The sequence below is a fragment of the Dipodomys spectabilis genome, unplaced genomic scaffold (genome assembly GCF_019054845.1).
Source record: "Dipodomys spectabilis isolate Male_0828 unplaced genomic scaffold, ASM1905484v1 ptg000178l, whole genome shotgun sequence".
Classification (NCBI taxonomy): domain Eukaryota; kingdom Metazoa; phylum Chordata; class Mammalia; order Rodentia; family Heteromyidae; genus Dipodomys; species Dipodomys spectabilis.
In genome coordinates, this window is record NW_024870855.1 from 9,972,129 (window position 1) to 9,988,951 (window position 16,823).

The 16,823-nt window shown below is 42.2% G+C and overlaps 1 protein-coding gene across 3 annotated transcripts in view; it reads left to right on the forward strand.

The window, feature by feature from the left end:
• The window catches only part of Elmo1 (engulfment and cell motility 1), a 447,896-nt gene that overhangs the window by 214,148 nt on the left and 216,925 nt on the right, over positions 1-16,823 (forward strand). For all 3 annotated transcript variants that reach the window (XM_042695082.1, XM_042695081.1, XM_042695083.1), the window contains one exon: positions 7,187-7,291. In XM_042695082.1, coding sequence (XP_042551016.1) covers positions 7,187-7,291 — 105 coding nt within the window. The remainder of the gene's footprint in view (positions 1-7,186; positions 7,292-16,823) is intronic.

Genomic DNA, 16,823 nt, shown 5'->3' on the forward strand with positions numbered 1-16,823 from the left:
ATGAAGAAGTCGGTTTCATGCATGAGAGGTCTGAACCCAAAGCAGATGAAGGACAAGGGATTCAGTTGTTGAACCTGAGAGTCAAATATGTTGTAAGGGACACTATATGAGATCCAGGAAGTGGTAAATCCAGGTTCTAGAGGCTCTTCTGTCATGACCTGCGTTAATGGACATGAGTCAGGCATTCTCCCTTCCAGTGAGTCTCAACATGTGTCCCTACCATTACCATTTACTCCACCTGAAAAATGGTTAGACATTCAGATTCTCTTGCTTTTCTCTTCCCTTCTTTTTCTTTTCTTTTCTTCACCCCACCCCCCGTTCTTCGCTCCCTCCCTCTGTCCCTTCCTCCCTCCTTCCCTCCCTCTCTTCTTTTGTTGGCAATGATTAAGTTTGAATTCAGGGCCTTAAACTTGCTAGGCAGGTGCTCTATCATTTGAGCCCTTTTTGCTTTTAATCATGTTTCAAATAAGTTTTTGCCTGGGCCTACTATACCACTCTTGTAGCTGTGATGACAAGTGCATACCATGGTACCCGACTTGTTAGTTGAGATAGAGTCTTCTAACTTTTTGCCCTGGCTGTTCCTGAACCATGCGTGACCCTCTCATCATTGTGTGCAGAGTATCTGGGGTTAGAGAAATATACCACCACTCCCATCCAGAGCAGCTAAGATGACAGGCGCCATTCATGGCCTTTAAAGATACAAATTCTTGATCTCACTTCAGGCTTAAATAAACTAGACATTCTGGAAGCAGTTCCAGCAATTGCTGTGTTAGCAAGTCCCCCAGGAGGAGATCAGATGTGTGCTCAAATTTGAGCTCTACTATTTTCCATCAGAGGCTTGTTCTTATCATCTATAAAACAAAGGGCTGGCCTAGATTCTATTTATGGAACACTTCCATCTTCCAGTGGCCGTGGAGTTAGGGCCCAGAATAGGTTCAGAGATTTTTCTATCTTAGAGCTTATAATTTTCCCTTGGATGGATAGTTGGAGTAAGTCAGTCTTGGATGATGGTTGGAATAAGTCAGACAGAAAGCTGACATGTGGGTGACAGAAGAGACCCTGATGCATAGGACTCACACACCAAACGACTTCAGATGCTGGCTGGAACACAATCTATGGTCTCCCCAGTGTCTGATCCCCATCTTCCACTCCCACAGCCTCCCTCCGGTGCCCTGGAATGGGACATAGCTATTCCCCTTCCCCAGTGAGCTGTTCATTTGGATTCACAGAGCCTGACATCCACAGGACCCAGGCAATGGTGTCTTAGAAGGATGTACACAGGCTTTGCAGTAAAAGTAGGGGGACATTTTAAGCCATTTATCAAAGCTCTTGCAGCTTCCATTCCAAGACAGGTGGAAAAAATAGCATGGATGCAGAAAGGAAAATAAATCTGTACCCAGAGCAGCTCATAAATAAGGAAGGAGTGGCAGAGCCTTGGCTGGGTCCCAGAGTTTTTTTGTCACTGTACAGAAGCTTCCAGATATTTCAGCCTGTAATCCTTTTTTCTTAACTACAATTGTAAATAACGAAAAAAGATCCACAAACAACAACAACAACAACAGCCAAGAAAAGTAACCAAAATACTCATTTGAAGGAGAGAGGAGGGGCTGGAAGAATGAGAGCCAGAATCAGAAAGAGACGGAACATAGCTCATTCCCAACTAGAAAAGTTTAGTTTAGTTTTATATTAAAATGCACTGATGTTTCATAATCTACAGGATATTATCAGACATCAAAAGCAATTTTCAAATTGGCTTTTGTGTGGCAAGAGCCTATTTGCTGGAGACAGTTAGGACATGGTTCATTGCAAATGTGAAGGACTTTGGTCTGGTGTCTGGTGTCTGGTGTTTGTGTTGGGGAGGGGGCAGAGAAATTACAGCTTTGATTAGAAAGGACAGATCTAGGCTTACTCTGCATGACACAATGCTGTTGACTGAGCAGTTCAAACTGAGCTAGAACTTGAGTCTGATGTTTGTTTGAAATTTGCTGGGAATTCCAACTGGTCAATCAGATGCTACAAAATTCTGCTTCAAAATCTGCATTCTGAGTTCACCCTCTGGTTATGATTCCTGCTGGTTTTATACATATTTAGCAGCTTTGAAATTTTGAATGAGCTACAGGAACTCCAAATGGCTCAGTTTTCTTTCTTTCTTTCTTTCTTTCTCTTTCTTTCTTTCTTTCTTTCTTTCTTTCTTTCTTTCTTTCTTTCTTTCTTTCTTTCTTTCTTTCTTTCTTTCTTTCTTTCTTTCTTTCTGTCTTTCTGTCTTTCTTTCTGTCTTTCTTTCTTTCTGTCTTTCTTTCTTTCTGTCTTTCTTTCTTTCTGTCTTTCTTTCTTTCCTTCCTTCCTTCCTTCTTTCTTTTTTTTTAAATTTTTTTGGTCAGTCGTGGGGCTTGAACTCTGGGCCTGGGCGCTGTCCCTCAGCTCTTCAGCTCAAGGCGAGCACTCTACCACTTGAGCTACAGCCCCACTTCCGGTTTTCTGGTGGTTTATTGGAGATAGGAGTCTCACGGTCTCTGCTGCCCGGGCTGGCTTTGAACCGCGATCCTCAGATCTCAGCCTCCTGAGTAGCTAGGATTACAGGCGTGAGCCACCAGCGCCCGGCCCTTCCTCCCTCCCTCCCTCCCTCCCTCCCTCCCTCCTTTCTCTTTCTTTCTTTCTTTCCTTTCTTTCTTTCTTTCTTTCTTTCTTTCTTTCTTTCTTTCTTTCTTTCTTTCTTTCTTTCTTTCTTTCTTTCTTTCTTTCTTTCTTTCTTTCTTTCTTTCTTTCTTTCTTTCTTTCTTTCTTTCTTTCTTTCTTTCTTTCTTTCTCCCTCAGCTCTTCAGCTCAAGGCAAGCACTCTATCACTTGAGCCACAGCACAACTTCCAGTTTTCTAGTGGTTTTTTGGAGATAAGAGTCTCATGGACTTTCATGCCTGGGCTGGCTTTGTCAGATCTCAGCCTCCTCAGTAGCTAGGATTACAGGCATGAGCCACCGGTGCCTGGCTGGCTCAGTTTTCTTGTTGGGAAAGGAAGAGAAAGTTCATGTTGACCCTGGGAGCATTTGATGAGGCCTAAGGGTTCGAATATGCAAGACACTTTACATAATACCTGCCACATCATAGACACAATTTTAGTAGCTCCACTTACTAACTTGAGGATGAGGACCTTACACATCAAATAAAGGGGGCCTTCTGCATCTGTGGGTTTCTTACCCACAGATTCAACCACCTAGGGATTGAAAAGTATTTGAAAGGAATTCCATCTGTACTGAAGGTGTACAGGTTCTTTGCTTGCCATCATTCATTCCTTCAACTGTACAGTATAACAGCTACCTACACAGCACTCATGTTATATTGGACATCCATTGGGAATCTTGCAAAGGTGTAGAGAACATGGTGGAATTGAAACCCCTTGCTACAACTTCTTAAAGATAATTAAGAATAATGAATAAGTGAAGTATATGGAGGATGTGTGCAGATGCTTTGCTATTATAGAGAATGCACTGAGCATCATGAGATTTTGCTACGCATGGAGGATCCTGGATCCATTTCTGCACAGATCCTAGGGCACTGCACTATGGTTTTCTTTTTCCTCCTTTTCGAAAATTGTTACCATAAAGGTGATGGACAGACGGGTTACAGTTACATGGGTCAGGTAATAAGTACATTTCTTTTGGGACATTGTCACCCCTTCCTTTGCTCTTTCCCAGTTTTTCCCTTCCATCCCCATCCACAGGTTGTATAGTTCATTTTTAACATAGTGTCTAGAGAGTACCACTGCCCCATTTGTTCACCTTTTGTCCCTCTATTTCTGTACTCTCCACTTACCCTCCCAAATGAAGAAACAAGACAAAAAGAAAAGAAAACAAAAAAGCAACAAAATACCTCTTGTTTCATTTTCTAGAGGTCACATCGATAAATATGATTTTATATGATCAGATATACATAGGCATTGTGCCTCTGAGTTCCTCTCCCCTAAGAATATCCTCCTTTGGTCTTGCTGTATGTGAATGTTTACAGTCCTGTAGCTATGTTGGTTTTTAACTGGAAGGATCTTTGGAGAACAATTGTAACTTCTTTGATCACCCAGGTGCCCAAGGATGGGTGTGATTGATGCAAAGTGTCTTCACTGGGGATTGCAGATGCTAAACTCAAACAAGTTTGATGATGGCTGAGCCATGCGGATTTTACATGGTCATCTTCATCTACCTAGTGTTTAAGAGAGTTGTTGGAATTGGATTCAAAGAAATTAATTTTTCTCCCTTTATTTCTGTGTGTATTTATTTTGGGATTACATTGATAAATCAATACTAGCAGTAGGTCTGAAATAAATGTCACGGTTTTCTCTTTTATGTCTGATGCCCTTTCCTTTACTGGCTGGCCTGTGCTTCGGGATGGCTCGTATTGATTAGCTGATGTCAAATAAACTTTTGTCGGTCTATGAAAGTCCAATGTTGGCAGTGCCAAAATAAAATAAATGCATCTGGCTTGTCATACTGGTAGGAAGGGGAAAAGTAGGGACAGGAGATGGATGGTTGAAATGCATTGTCCACAGAAGTTCTGTGTACTTGTTCACAGACAAGTAGGGAGGGCTGGGAGCTGGCGAACTTGGTTTCCTCGTCAGTCATGTGGATACCACAAGAGGACCAGGTGGCTGCGTTATTCTGAGACTTCACACATGTCAGTTTCTCTACAATGGAAGCCCTCAGAAAGGCAACTTTTCTATGTCACTTAGGTTCATGAAAATCTCATGCCTCCAAGTATCAGTGTGTATACAATGGGAGAAATTCCACTAAACTCTACTAAATCACTCTGCCTAGGAGATCATTTAAGTACAAATGGCTCTTGTGGTGAATTCTCTGGTTGTCCATTTCCAATAATGGATATTGTTTCCCCTGTTACCGCTATAGTATAGGAGTTGGTCCTTCACCACAGTGAATGAGGCATGTCACACCCAGCTGAACCACAGTGTGATACACTGTATGTGACACACCGTATGATTTATGCGCTCTCTCTCTTTCTCTCTCCTTCTCTCTCTCTCTTTCTCTCATTGGTCATAGTATTTGAGTATTCTAAAAACTTTTCAACATTTTAATAAGTGAATGAGGAGGAAATGTTAAAATGTAACATATTTGACTCAGTACTTTGGTACTGTTTGGATGTGGTGAACTTGTGTGGTTTTGAAGCAGGAGCTGTGGCCTGGAGTTGTCATTTATCAGCTCATAAGCAAGTTTTCAAATCAGCTTTAGGAAAATAGTTTAGGTGTACACTTTAATAATATAGCAAAGTGTGGGTGGTTTGAACCTTATATAAGAAGGCCTTCCTGTACACAAATAAGAAAAAAAATGCTGTTAGACTAGAATTTATACCAGCATAAAAGAAAAGGAGGTGGGGAGGGAGGAAAGGAGGGAGAAGAACTCAAAGTGATTATTAAAAATGTAATAAAGAGTCAAAATGAAAATATGCAACTTTTCCAGATTGTGAGGTGAAAGCAGTAGTCATTAATAATCGTTGAACAGTTTAAAAATATTTTTACACTGACAGATATCATGTGTGATTTTCTCATGTATAGTATATGTTGAAATAAATATACATTGTGGAATAGTTAAATCTACTTAATTAACACATGCTTAATCTCACATGGCTGTTATTTTTGTAGTGAAATTCGATTCCTCCCCACCCCCAGCTCCTATTCAGCATAGAGCTAGAATTACAAGTCAGAGCAATTAGACAAAAGAAATGACAGTCATATATACAGGAAAGAAGGAAGTCAAGTTATTTGTAGATGATGCACTTTTATGTACAGAAAAATCCTAATGATGTCACCAAATAAATGGTGAGAACTACTAGATAAATTCAGCAAACTTAGATACAAGTCCAATATGATAAAACACTGAAACAAGGACACAGGATGACCCATTGCAACCATGATAACCACAATACAGTATATTGGAAATGAACTTTACAACTTTGGGGGGAGGGGAGGAGTGAGGGAGTTGGGAGAGGGAAGGGATAGTGGGAGAACAACAAGGGAGGGGGTAACAATGCTCGACAAGAAATGTACTCATTGCCTTACTCGTATCAGTGTAACCCCTCTGTACAGCATCTGTACACGAAAATAAAATTGGAAAAATGTGTAGCATCTCTACCTACAGTCCTCAACAACAAATTGCCTTTGACTCTGTGCAACACTGAGAATTGAACCAGTGCCTTGGGCATGCTAGGCACACTCTTCTACCACTAAGCTACATCCTCAGCCTTTATTCTGCTGGCACAGGTTGTCATGATATGGAGCTCCCCATCCGTCTGCCTCAGTCTCCCACATGCTGGGCTTACAGAAATATACCACAGCACACCACATTAATGTTCTTTTCATGTGTTCAACAGGAAAAAAAAAACCAAAATGGAAAACATGACTTCCTCTCAATCATTCACTGTTCAGATCTGCATTTTCAGTCCAGTGTTTGGTGTGACTGGTTTTGATGTGTCCAGGCAGAGAGCTGTTTGTTGCCCGAAGAGCTGTCAATAGTGTTCATTGATCAATTAATGTCATGCATACACAAATATTTGTCTGAGCCAGGCCTGCTCTTTGGTTAGGCACATTGGTAACATTGGGCCATATGTGGAGTCCATCATGCCAGACACAATCCTCAGAAACATGCTAGTGTCAGCAGACTACACAGGTCAGACATGAGCGCAGCGCCTGTAGAGGCCTGGGGACTGTGTTTCCAAGACAGTTTACAAAGCCGATGGATAGGCGTGGCCAGACCGACCTTCATGCATAAGCCTGAGGATGGGTCAGATCCGGGAGTAATGGCTCCCTTCAGTCAGCTCCTGAAATGGATGCAGAGTCACTCCAGCCCAGATATTTCTCGCCCTGTGCCACTGGCTTCACTTCAATGCAACTGCCGGAGATTGAACTTGCGTGTTATTTTCTTTTCCTTGAAATGTGACGTGACTAAGGATGATCCTGTGTTTCAATCTTTAACTGGGTTTCCAGCCCTGGCTTATTAAAAGTGATTTAGCTGAGCCCACAGAGCTTGAAGAAGTTCTTCTGCCCATCCCAATAGGTTGACAGAGTTGGTCATTGGGAACTTACCTTCAGTCTTGAGGTGGGCAAGGTGCACCTCCACTGTCTTTCCCCCTGCTGTGATTGGCAAAGTCTGCTGAAGAATTAACCTCACCTAGTACTTGATTTTTATTGCAGAATCATGTCAACCCTGCCATGGACTTCACCCAGACTCCTCCTGGGATGCTGGCTCTTGACAACATGCTGTACTTCGCCAAACATCACCAAGATGCGTATATTCGGGTAAGCAAGATTAGAATTCTAATCTCACACCTACAGGTACAGAGGTATTTGCTTTAGATGTGCAACTCCAGAGTTTTTGCCCCCATCCAACTAAAAAAAAATTAAAATTTACCATAGTAAATTTTTTTAAACTTTTGGATTTCTCCCTTCAGTGATGTTTAGAAAATTTTGTTGATATCAGGAAAATCTTTTAGATAGATTGCTATTGAGTTATGAAGAAAAAGGACATTTTAAATAACCAGGAAAAGAAATGAAGTGTTTACCAAAAATGTGCACAACCTTGGATTTCATGGAGAGCTCTTTAGACATATTAAAGTTAGAAAGAAGGCTCCAGTTCTTTCTAGCATGATGTATTCTTCTATGTCTCGTGCTAAAAATGCAACCAAGTAAATAAAAAGCAAGAGGAAAATGGGAGAGGTGGGACGAGAGAAACTTCCCATATTTCCTAGCAGAGTAGTCACGCTCACTGACCAAGTTGTCTTAGCGGTGTGGGGCAGGAGAAAGGGGAGGCCATTGCTGCTCCTGTGAAATAGCAGATCCTTCCTATGGACTGGGTGGCCCCCTGTGGGGAGGGCAAAGCGTGAGTGTGGAGCCTCGGGTGCCAGTGACATAGAAGGCTTGTCCAGCAGGTGGCACAGCTGTGAGCCTGAGATTCATGATGCTGCCTCTTCTCTGCCTTCTGGGAGAAGAGCCAGGGTGCAGAATGGATCCGAGTGAGATCCGGGAGGGGGATACACAGATGGAACAAGGGCACTGCCTCATGGACGAGCCACCCTCATAATTATGTAGAAATGTAGGAAGCATTTGATGAATGCATTGCCCCCAAATTAGAATCTGAGCTCAAAATCAGATTTGATCATTCCAGCATGAACTCCGACATTGTCTCCTGCTCGGTTCTTTGTGGAACTGGCTTCCTAGAGATCAAAGTTTAAGATTTGAACTGTCCCTGACTCATTGTCTCAACCTGGGCAATTCCTCTTGTCTGGGCTACTGGGAGACTTGAAGGCTTGAAGCTAGGACCACATTTCCCCAGTGGCATTTTTGAAACTTGGTGGGCATTTTTTTTGGGGGGGGGGTACCATGTCTAGCAGGGAATTAATGGTTACAATCTGTAATACAGGGGACCACCCTGCAGTGTCCCCTGGAATAAAGGCAGACCATAACTCCAGGCCCTGTCTGGAGAGAAGGATATGTCAAGTTTATATGACTTTTCTATACCAAGAAGCTTTGGTCTATTCTGAATTATTATTTGTCATCTAAGTAGATTGGAGGATTACAGTCATTTGCATGGTCAGAAATGCAGCTCTCCTTCAGAAAACAGTTTTGTTGGTAATGCTCTGATTTGTCTTATATATGTATGTCTGTTTTACCTACATATTTTCTAGGAATATAATCTGCTTTCCTGGTAAGCCAATTAGTATTTTGGGGATACCATGTGGTCTATTGCCTTGGAGACTTAAGCGTGAACAGTGGAAGCCAAGCAGAAATTGAGTTTGCTGTCAACTGATTAATGGGTGGGAATGAATGTCTCTAAAATTAGAGCTTATTGATGCTGACTGTATTGTTTGTGGCATAAAAAGCACGTCTCCTGAAAATTCAGTTCATGTCTTAAGCCTATCTTGAATGCCATTCTCCAAATGGTTGTAAGTCAAGTGAGTATCATGGCAACGTAAAGGAACTTTGCATGTGACCAGGCCTTAGGAGACACACCTCTGTGTGAGGGAGAGGCTGGCCTGCTCACCCCTGTGCAGTGGTGTTTAGTGGTGGCAATTTGTGTGTCAAAGATGGAAGGCTTTCATTTCTCTCAAGTGTCCTTTCCCCATGTGTCCAACCCCTCTTGTGACTGGGAATTAACTAGTAAGCAGGAAGTTAAAGCTACTTAAGTAAGGGGATCGAGGCCCAAGGCTGTCTGCCTGGCAGGTTTCTGGCTGCTGACTTTGGAGAGAGACATCTATAGTGATGGAGTGCTAGTAGCACAGGGTAAAGATTGTAGTGCTGCATAGCTTGTTACATTGTGATCTACGAGCTGGATGTCTTCTTTTGAAACATAAAGCGGGGTTTATTTGGTAAGTTTTCCATTTTGAGAAGGTAAATCTCCTCTGTGGATGCAGTTGCTTGCTTATTCATATCTTTCATTTGATAAATACTTATTCTGTAGCCAAATGTCGGCTCACCATCCACTTTCTCTGCCAGCCAAATTTATGGTTGAGGTTTTCTGAAAAGAAATTCTAACACACACACACACACACACACACGCGCGCACACACACACACACACACACACACACACACACCCCATTCATGCATCCACTCACAAAGATGCACGCAAGTACATGCAGGCAATACCTATACGTGCACACACATGCAGACAATACACACATGCGCACATTTATGGAGACATAATGCACATGCATGTGTGTGCTTACTCATGCACATTCAAGCACACATCAGTCTTTTGTTCTGTATGTCTTGCTTCTCAGCTGGACTGTTACTTGCTCCCTAGTAGCTCTCTCTTCCTCAGCCCATCAAATACACTCGACTCCAGGAGTCTAGCTGTGGACTTGTTCAGACTGTGCGTGTTACCTGAGTATGGTAATTATCATTGCCAGCAATCAGCTAGGTGATGGGGGCACCTAGGGGACCAGGTTGGTACTAACTGCTGTCTAGAGATGGTCGGGCTGGGCACAGGTAGGGTGGTATGGGGTTTAACAGCAAGTGTTCAGCAGTATCCTCAGCACTGGGTAGGCTGGGGATGGAGATAGTGGACATGGATATGGGATCACAATAGGAAAATTTTTAGGAGGAAGTGGAGACAGGCTTATTACCACTGGGTAGTTCTAGTTAAACAGATGAAGGGGGGGAGCCTTGGAGGCTCCAAGTGGTGGGAACTGTGCGGGCTTTGTTCAGAGCCAATCTGTGCAGCATAGCTAAGATGGAGTGGCCCATATGAACGTGGCTTGAGGAGCAACTGTGAGATAGTTCATTAGGGACATTTGAAGCCTGGTGAAGTGCTTGTTTGAGCCTAAACACTGTGAAGTATTTCTGATTTTTTTCTTTCTCTTTTTTTTCTTTTTTTTTTTTGTGTGGTGATTCTGGGGCTTGAACTCACCTCTCCACTTCTGGTGTTTTGCTAGTTAATTAGAGAAAAGAGTCTCATACAATTTCCTGCCTGGGTTGGCGGCTTTCAATCTTAATCCTCAGATCTATACCCCCTAGAGTAGCTAGGATTACAGGCAAGAGTCATTGGTACCCAGTTTCTGAAGTGTTTTAAGTAAAGATGACAGAAGCAATTTTTAGAGAAAAAAATCACTCTATCTTAGAAAATCAAGATCAGAAGCAAAAATAAAAATTTAGGATATAGTAGAGGACCAGGAAAGTAGTTGGGGGAGGAAAGAGACAGTTTGGTTAGAACTGTCCTTGAGGAAGTAGATTTCTGACTTTGGGGAATGGTGGGATAGTGGTGTCATTAATGCATTAGGGAATGCTGACATCACTTTGTCATTTGGAGTATCCAAGTGTGCGTGTGTGTGTGTGTGTGTGTGTGTGTGTGTGTGTGTGTGTGTGTGTGTGTGTGTGTGTTTGGTCATTTGCTTGGGTATATCTATGCAAAGGACAGTAAGATCCAGGCAGCAGAATTCCAACCCAGAGACATGCTACCTTCTCTGTGTCCCAAGTCCTGAAACAATTTCACTTCCCCTAATCTGTCAACCATATGGTTGTATTTTACATTAATGGCTTCCCTGTGGAGGTCTGGTATACTCAAATCACCTTCTAAGACAGCTGCTGATGTGATCTTTCCAAACTTGTTCACAATACTTTTTTTCCACTGTAAATCAGTGCAACCACTATGGAAATCAATGTGGAGATTCCTCAAAAGACTAAGTATAGAACTACCCTTTGATCTAGCTATACTACCCTGTCCATGTTCATTTCTGCAGTATTCACAAGAGCCCAGTTTTGGAAACAGCCCAGATGCCCTTCAGTGGATGACCGGGTCAAGAAAATGTGATATACACAGATACACACACAAGTGTGTTTATTTACAAATATATGTTCAGATACATATGTAACTGTACATATATAAACACATGATGGAATTTTACTCATCCATCAAGAAATATAATATTAAGTCATTTGAATGGAAATAAATGGGCCTGTAAAAGATAATATTAAGTGAAGTACGTTAGGTTTCAAGAGTCAAAAGGGACATGTGTTCTTATAACTAGAAATTAGATCTAAATTATAAACATATATAAAACCTATACAGGGCAATATGCATGTCTACACCAAGAAACAAACTAAAGGAAAGTATATACCAGGGAGGAATTCCACAGTGTAAATCCTCTGAACAACAAACTTAAAGTTAAACAAAATGAATCCCAGGTAGGTGAAATGTGTTGCCAGAAGGTAAAGTCAAGGAGGCCAAGTGAATAGAGAGAAGAATGAATACAATCATAATACTCAATGTACATGTGTGAAAATAGGGCCAGGTGAATGGATGGGATTGGGAAAGATGGGGAGAAATAGGGAAAGGGTGACCGTGATCAAGATGCATTATACTCATAAACATGACTATTGGTTAAATTGAAGTCCCTTTGTTCAACTACTTAAAGATAGTAATAGTAATAATAATAATAAAATACCCCAGAGTGCCTCAGTGACCCTCCTTGGGGCCCCCACCCATCTCTGTGCCTTTATCTCTTGGGGTTTCCTCCTCATCCTCCTTACTGCCATCATGCCAGCTGTTTGCAGAATGCAGGCCATCCACACCAGGTAGGTCCCAACCCCTCCTGTTTTATGTCACTCCTTTTGCCCCTGCTTGCCGGGGCAAATATCTCCTCTCTGCAGAGACTTCCTGACCCTACCTGGGTGACTTTATCAACTGTCTTTGGACCCAGGACACACTTAGACTTTAATTGTTGTAACCATTTATAGCTTTACGTGTATTTACCTCTGCCTCCTCTAATAGATTAAATGCTGCATGAGCTAGCCCTTAAGCTCATCACTATTCCTAGCCCATGGCTCAGTGACTACCACATGAGGACTTACAATAATTTCTTGCTAATGAAGCAAGGAAAAGATTTCTTCAGCTTTATCTAAATGATCTCTTGGAGGTTTTTTTCTTGTTGGTGTTTTGATCACCCAAAAAATCTGTTCCAACTAACCGTTATAAAAGAATATATATATGTATATAAATATGTATATATATATATGTATTAGCACATGTATTTCTTGACCCATGGCTTGTGTTCTTGTGTAAGATCTGAATATGCTTTTGGAACTGTGTATGTCAGGGAACTGGTGGATATAATTGAATTACCCCACACCTGGAGAGGTACAGGTACAGATCATGAGGATGAACTGCAGATCTGCACATCCCACTGTGCGTAGAGTAAAATCTCGAGGCGTCACATGGCTTCTGTCTTCTGAGTGTTATTTACTCTGAGTATAATTGCTCAGAAGATTTGTAGACATGGTCCATTCCACATCCCTCCCCAACAAGGCAGCAGTAGTAGGTGGAGGAGAGACAGGAGGCAGAGGTCTCTGCAGGGGAGACAGGCAGAGGGCAGGCATGCCATTCACTTCCCCTATTTTGCTCTCAGTAGTTCAGAGACAGGGAGTGGATGAACTAAACTTGTTGTGGATGTTGGGTTTACTTTTCTTCACTGCTGCTGCCTTGAAATCCCAATTCTCAGTACCTTGCAAGAAAGAGCTTACTGATTCCATTGGAAACAAAATTTTAGGACTTAGACTTTTGGTCTTGGTGTATTTAGTTATCAACTAGGCATTGCCAAGAAACTCAAGTGATGTGTTTTTTGGCCATTGTGGGAGTCAGGATTCAGCCACAAAGCAGGAATGAATGGCATCCAGGCTCCCATTTGCCTTGATGTCATGGCTGGGGTAGAACAAACAGGGAGAGTAGACAATGCTTAGGAAAATGTATGTACTTCACAGAAAGGGTGGGGCACAATGAAGCAGTTCTTCATGCTGATCTTCATCTTCCCATCTGAGCAGAGGAAATGAACCCTCAGTTTTCCAGAAATCTCTAGGAGATGAGGGTTACCCATAAATCATTCTTCGATACACTTAGGAGCTGAGATGTGGACAAATGCAGAGTTCCACTGGGTCACCAGCCAGCAGAGGAATGGAATGGGAGTTCCCACTTCTGGGTGTTAATCTCAGGTTTATTCAAAATTTTGTGGCCTTTTGTTCCTGGACTTGGATGTGATGGGCATACTAGTTCTGACCCTCTGGACACTGAGGGAAAGGGTCAGGGTCAGGAGAATGAATAGATCACTCACAAGTAGCTGTGTTTGGTTATGACTTGCCTAAAGTCAGTCTAGTCAGGAAACAATTTCTATAAGGAGAGAGATTTCCTGTTCCTTCTCTTTTATTACTTCCTATTTCTTCTCTTATACAGCATCCACCTGTCTTTATTAGATTAGAAATCCTCTGACAACCGAGGCTGTCACTTTTCCTCTGTATCACCGTATTATCAAATACTTGATTGACAACCAAACAGTTGAAGGAATCACTGAGCCCAATGCAGAGCTTTCTAGATTTTAGGAGATGTCTTTCTTTTTCTTTTTAATAAGTTTTTTATTGTGAAAATACTGTACAGAGGGGTTATAGTTACATGAGCAAGGTAATGAGTACATTTCTTATCAAGCATTCTTTTAAGACTAGAGACCTGATAAGTGAGACTTGGAAGGAATTGAGACATTCAGAGTCATTGTCATTCATCTTCGGTTCCCCTCTTGACATCACAGCCAGACAGAAGCATGCTGTGTGTTAAACTCAGACCCTTAAAAAATCAAATCAACTTTTAATGTGCCACAGTAAAAGTCAAATGCATATAGATGAGATGTTTCTATTATTGCTTTGTCAGAAGAGAAAAAGCAGTACTCAGCAAACAAAAATAGTCCATCTTCTTCGGTGCTATAAAAAGCTTTTAACTAAAGGAAGAAAAGTCTCTGTGGCATGCAAAATCATTCATTCATTGACTCATTCAGAAAATATTATCCAGCACTTACCAAGGCCTAGTGAATCAGTAAAGACAGGCTGTGGTTCTTAAGTAGCAGAAATAGAAAAAGCAAAGAGAAAAAAAAACAATAATTAGGTTTATTAAAAAAATTTGTAGGGGCTGGGAAGGTGGCTCAGTGGTAGAGCGCTTGCCTTGCATGCCTGAGGCCCTGGGTTTGATTCCTCAGCACCACATAAGCAAAAAGAAAAAAGCCCAAAGTGGCGCTGTGGCTCAAGTGGCAGAGCGCTAGCCTTGAGCTGAAGAGCTGAGGGACAGCACCCAGGCCCAGAGTTCAGGACCCACGACCGGACCCCCCCCAAAAAAAAATTTGTAGCCATTCTTCATTTCTTTCTTTCTCTATTCTCTTTTCTTTTCTTGTCAGTTGTGGGGCATGAACTCAGGGCTTGAGAGTTGTCCCTGAGCCTCTTTGTGCTCAAGGCTGCGCTCTCCAACTTGATCCACAGCCCCACTTCTGGTTTTTGAGTGATTAATTGGAGATAAGAGTTTCATTGGGACTTTTCTGCGCAGGCTAGCTTCCAACTGTGATCTTCAAATCTCAGCCTCCTGAGTACCTAGGATTACAGGCGTGAGGCATCTGTGTCTGGTTCCTTTCCTTTCCTTTCCTTTCCTTCCTTCCTTCCTTCCTTCCTTCCTTCCTTCCTTCCTTCCTTCCTTCCTTCCTTCCTTCCTTCCTTCCTTCCTTCCTTCCTTCCTTCCTTCCTTCCTTCCTTCCTTCTCTCCCCCTCCCTGCCTCTTTATTTCAGCTGTATTTATTTTTTGTGCTCATACTGGGGCTTGAACTCAGTGCCCAGGTATTTTCCCTTAGCTTTTTCACTCAAGTCTGGTGCTCTTCCATTTGAGCTATACTTCACTTCTGGCTTTTTGCTAGTGTTTGGAGAGGAGAGTCTCACAGATTTTCCTGCCCCACAGTGGCTTCATACTTCGAGCTGCAGATGTCAGCCTACTGAATAGCTAGCCACCTGGCTAGCACCGCCCCGCCCCTTTTTTGAACTTTTTGATTTGATCTATAACCAGTCATAAAAACCGTGTCCCATACTTCTTTGCAGTTATTTCACATGTTGCACAAATATTTCACTCCTTTGAAAGTTGTATATAATCAGAGACACTCAGGGTTTGCTTCCTTTCCGTGTCCTGGTACCAAGCCAGGCTACTTGCCTGGATCCTGGAGCACATAGTGCTCAATAAAGAACAGAGCAGACCCACCCCATTTCTCTGCTTCCTTCCCCGTGGTGCTGTCGTAAATAAAATGTTCTCGTAATGAAGCTGCTCTACCCAACTGATTTACAAAATCTTACCCAACAAAGCTGTTGCCCAATAGAATTTATAAAATCTACAAGCTTCCAGGAGCAAAATGCAAAGTAAATCCTGGAAACAGCTTGTTCTTTATACCCAGTGATTCTTTCTTTATTGAGGTATAATTGGTATACAGAAACAATTGACCTAATTAATGTACCCAATTTGGTGATATACCCTGCAGTTCTTACTTCATTCTCTTATAATTTATGACCAACATTTCACCTACTTGGAATATTTGGGTGACAGTAATGGAAGAGATTCAACTTCCTGAGAGGTGGGGGGGGGGGGGAATGCCTTTAAAAAGAAGATTAATTGCAGTGGTTTTATGCAGCGGTAAGCCAAGGCATATATATGTTTCCAACAATATAATAAACTGGAACACAAATATTTATACTATGTCAAGTCAATAGGGTTTTGGAATGGTTTCATTAGGGCTCTTTCATTTGAGCTAGTTAACATTTCTCCACAGATAAAAATTTAAAATATGCCTGCACTCTTTCCAAACCACAAAGATGGATTTTTTTCTCCCCCTCAGAATCTATAAGCTAGCAACAGTCTTTAAAAATTAGTGGGGAGAAGTACCTGTTAGACGTGAACTCTAGTCTGGGACAGCTCAGTCTTGGTTCTTGTAGCAGAAATCTTCAGAAACTGGTAACATAACCAAGTAGGAGACTGGCTGCCTTCTTTGGGGCCATCCTTGTCCTTTGAGTGGTTAGCAGACACTGATCTTCCCTTCAAGGCTTCCAGATCTAGGGAGATAAGGCAACCTCTGTGCCTCCTCTTCTGATGCACACTTCTCTCTGTCCTGTTGAGATTCACCTCCAGTTCAAAGCCCTTTCCTCTTGTGTCTGCTTATGTACGATTCCAGCAGTGAGTGTGGTGGGAGCTTTGATGGGACACCTCAGTTCACATCTCATCAAACCCTGTTGTGGTTGGCACCGTGGACATTTCCATTTTACAGATGAAGAAACAGAGTAAGAAAGTACCAGAGCTGCATTTTACATCCAGGTGGTTTCTTGTTCTGAGCCTGTTAGTGCCTTGCAGAGGCATATTGAAGGCAAAGAAACAGATCAGGTGGATTCTACAGAAGTATTTTGCTCTACTTACTCCTTTAAAAAAAAAGGCAGTGGAATCTGAATTGCTTGAAGGCAGGTGTATTCTCCCTCTTCGCTGATTGTATTGTCTATGCTTC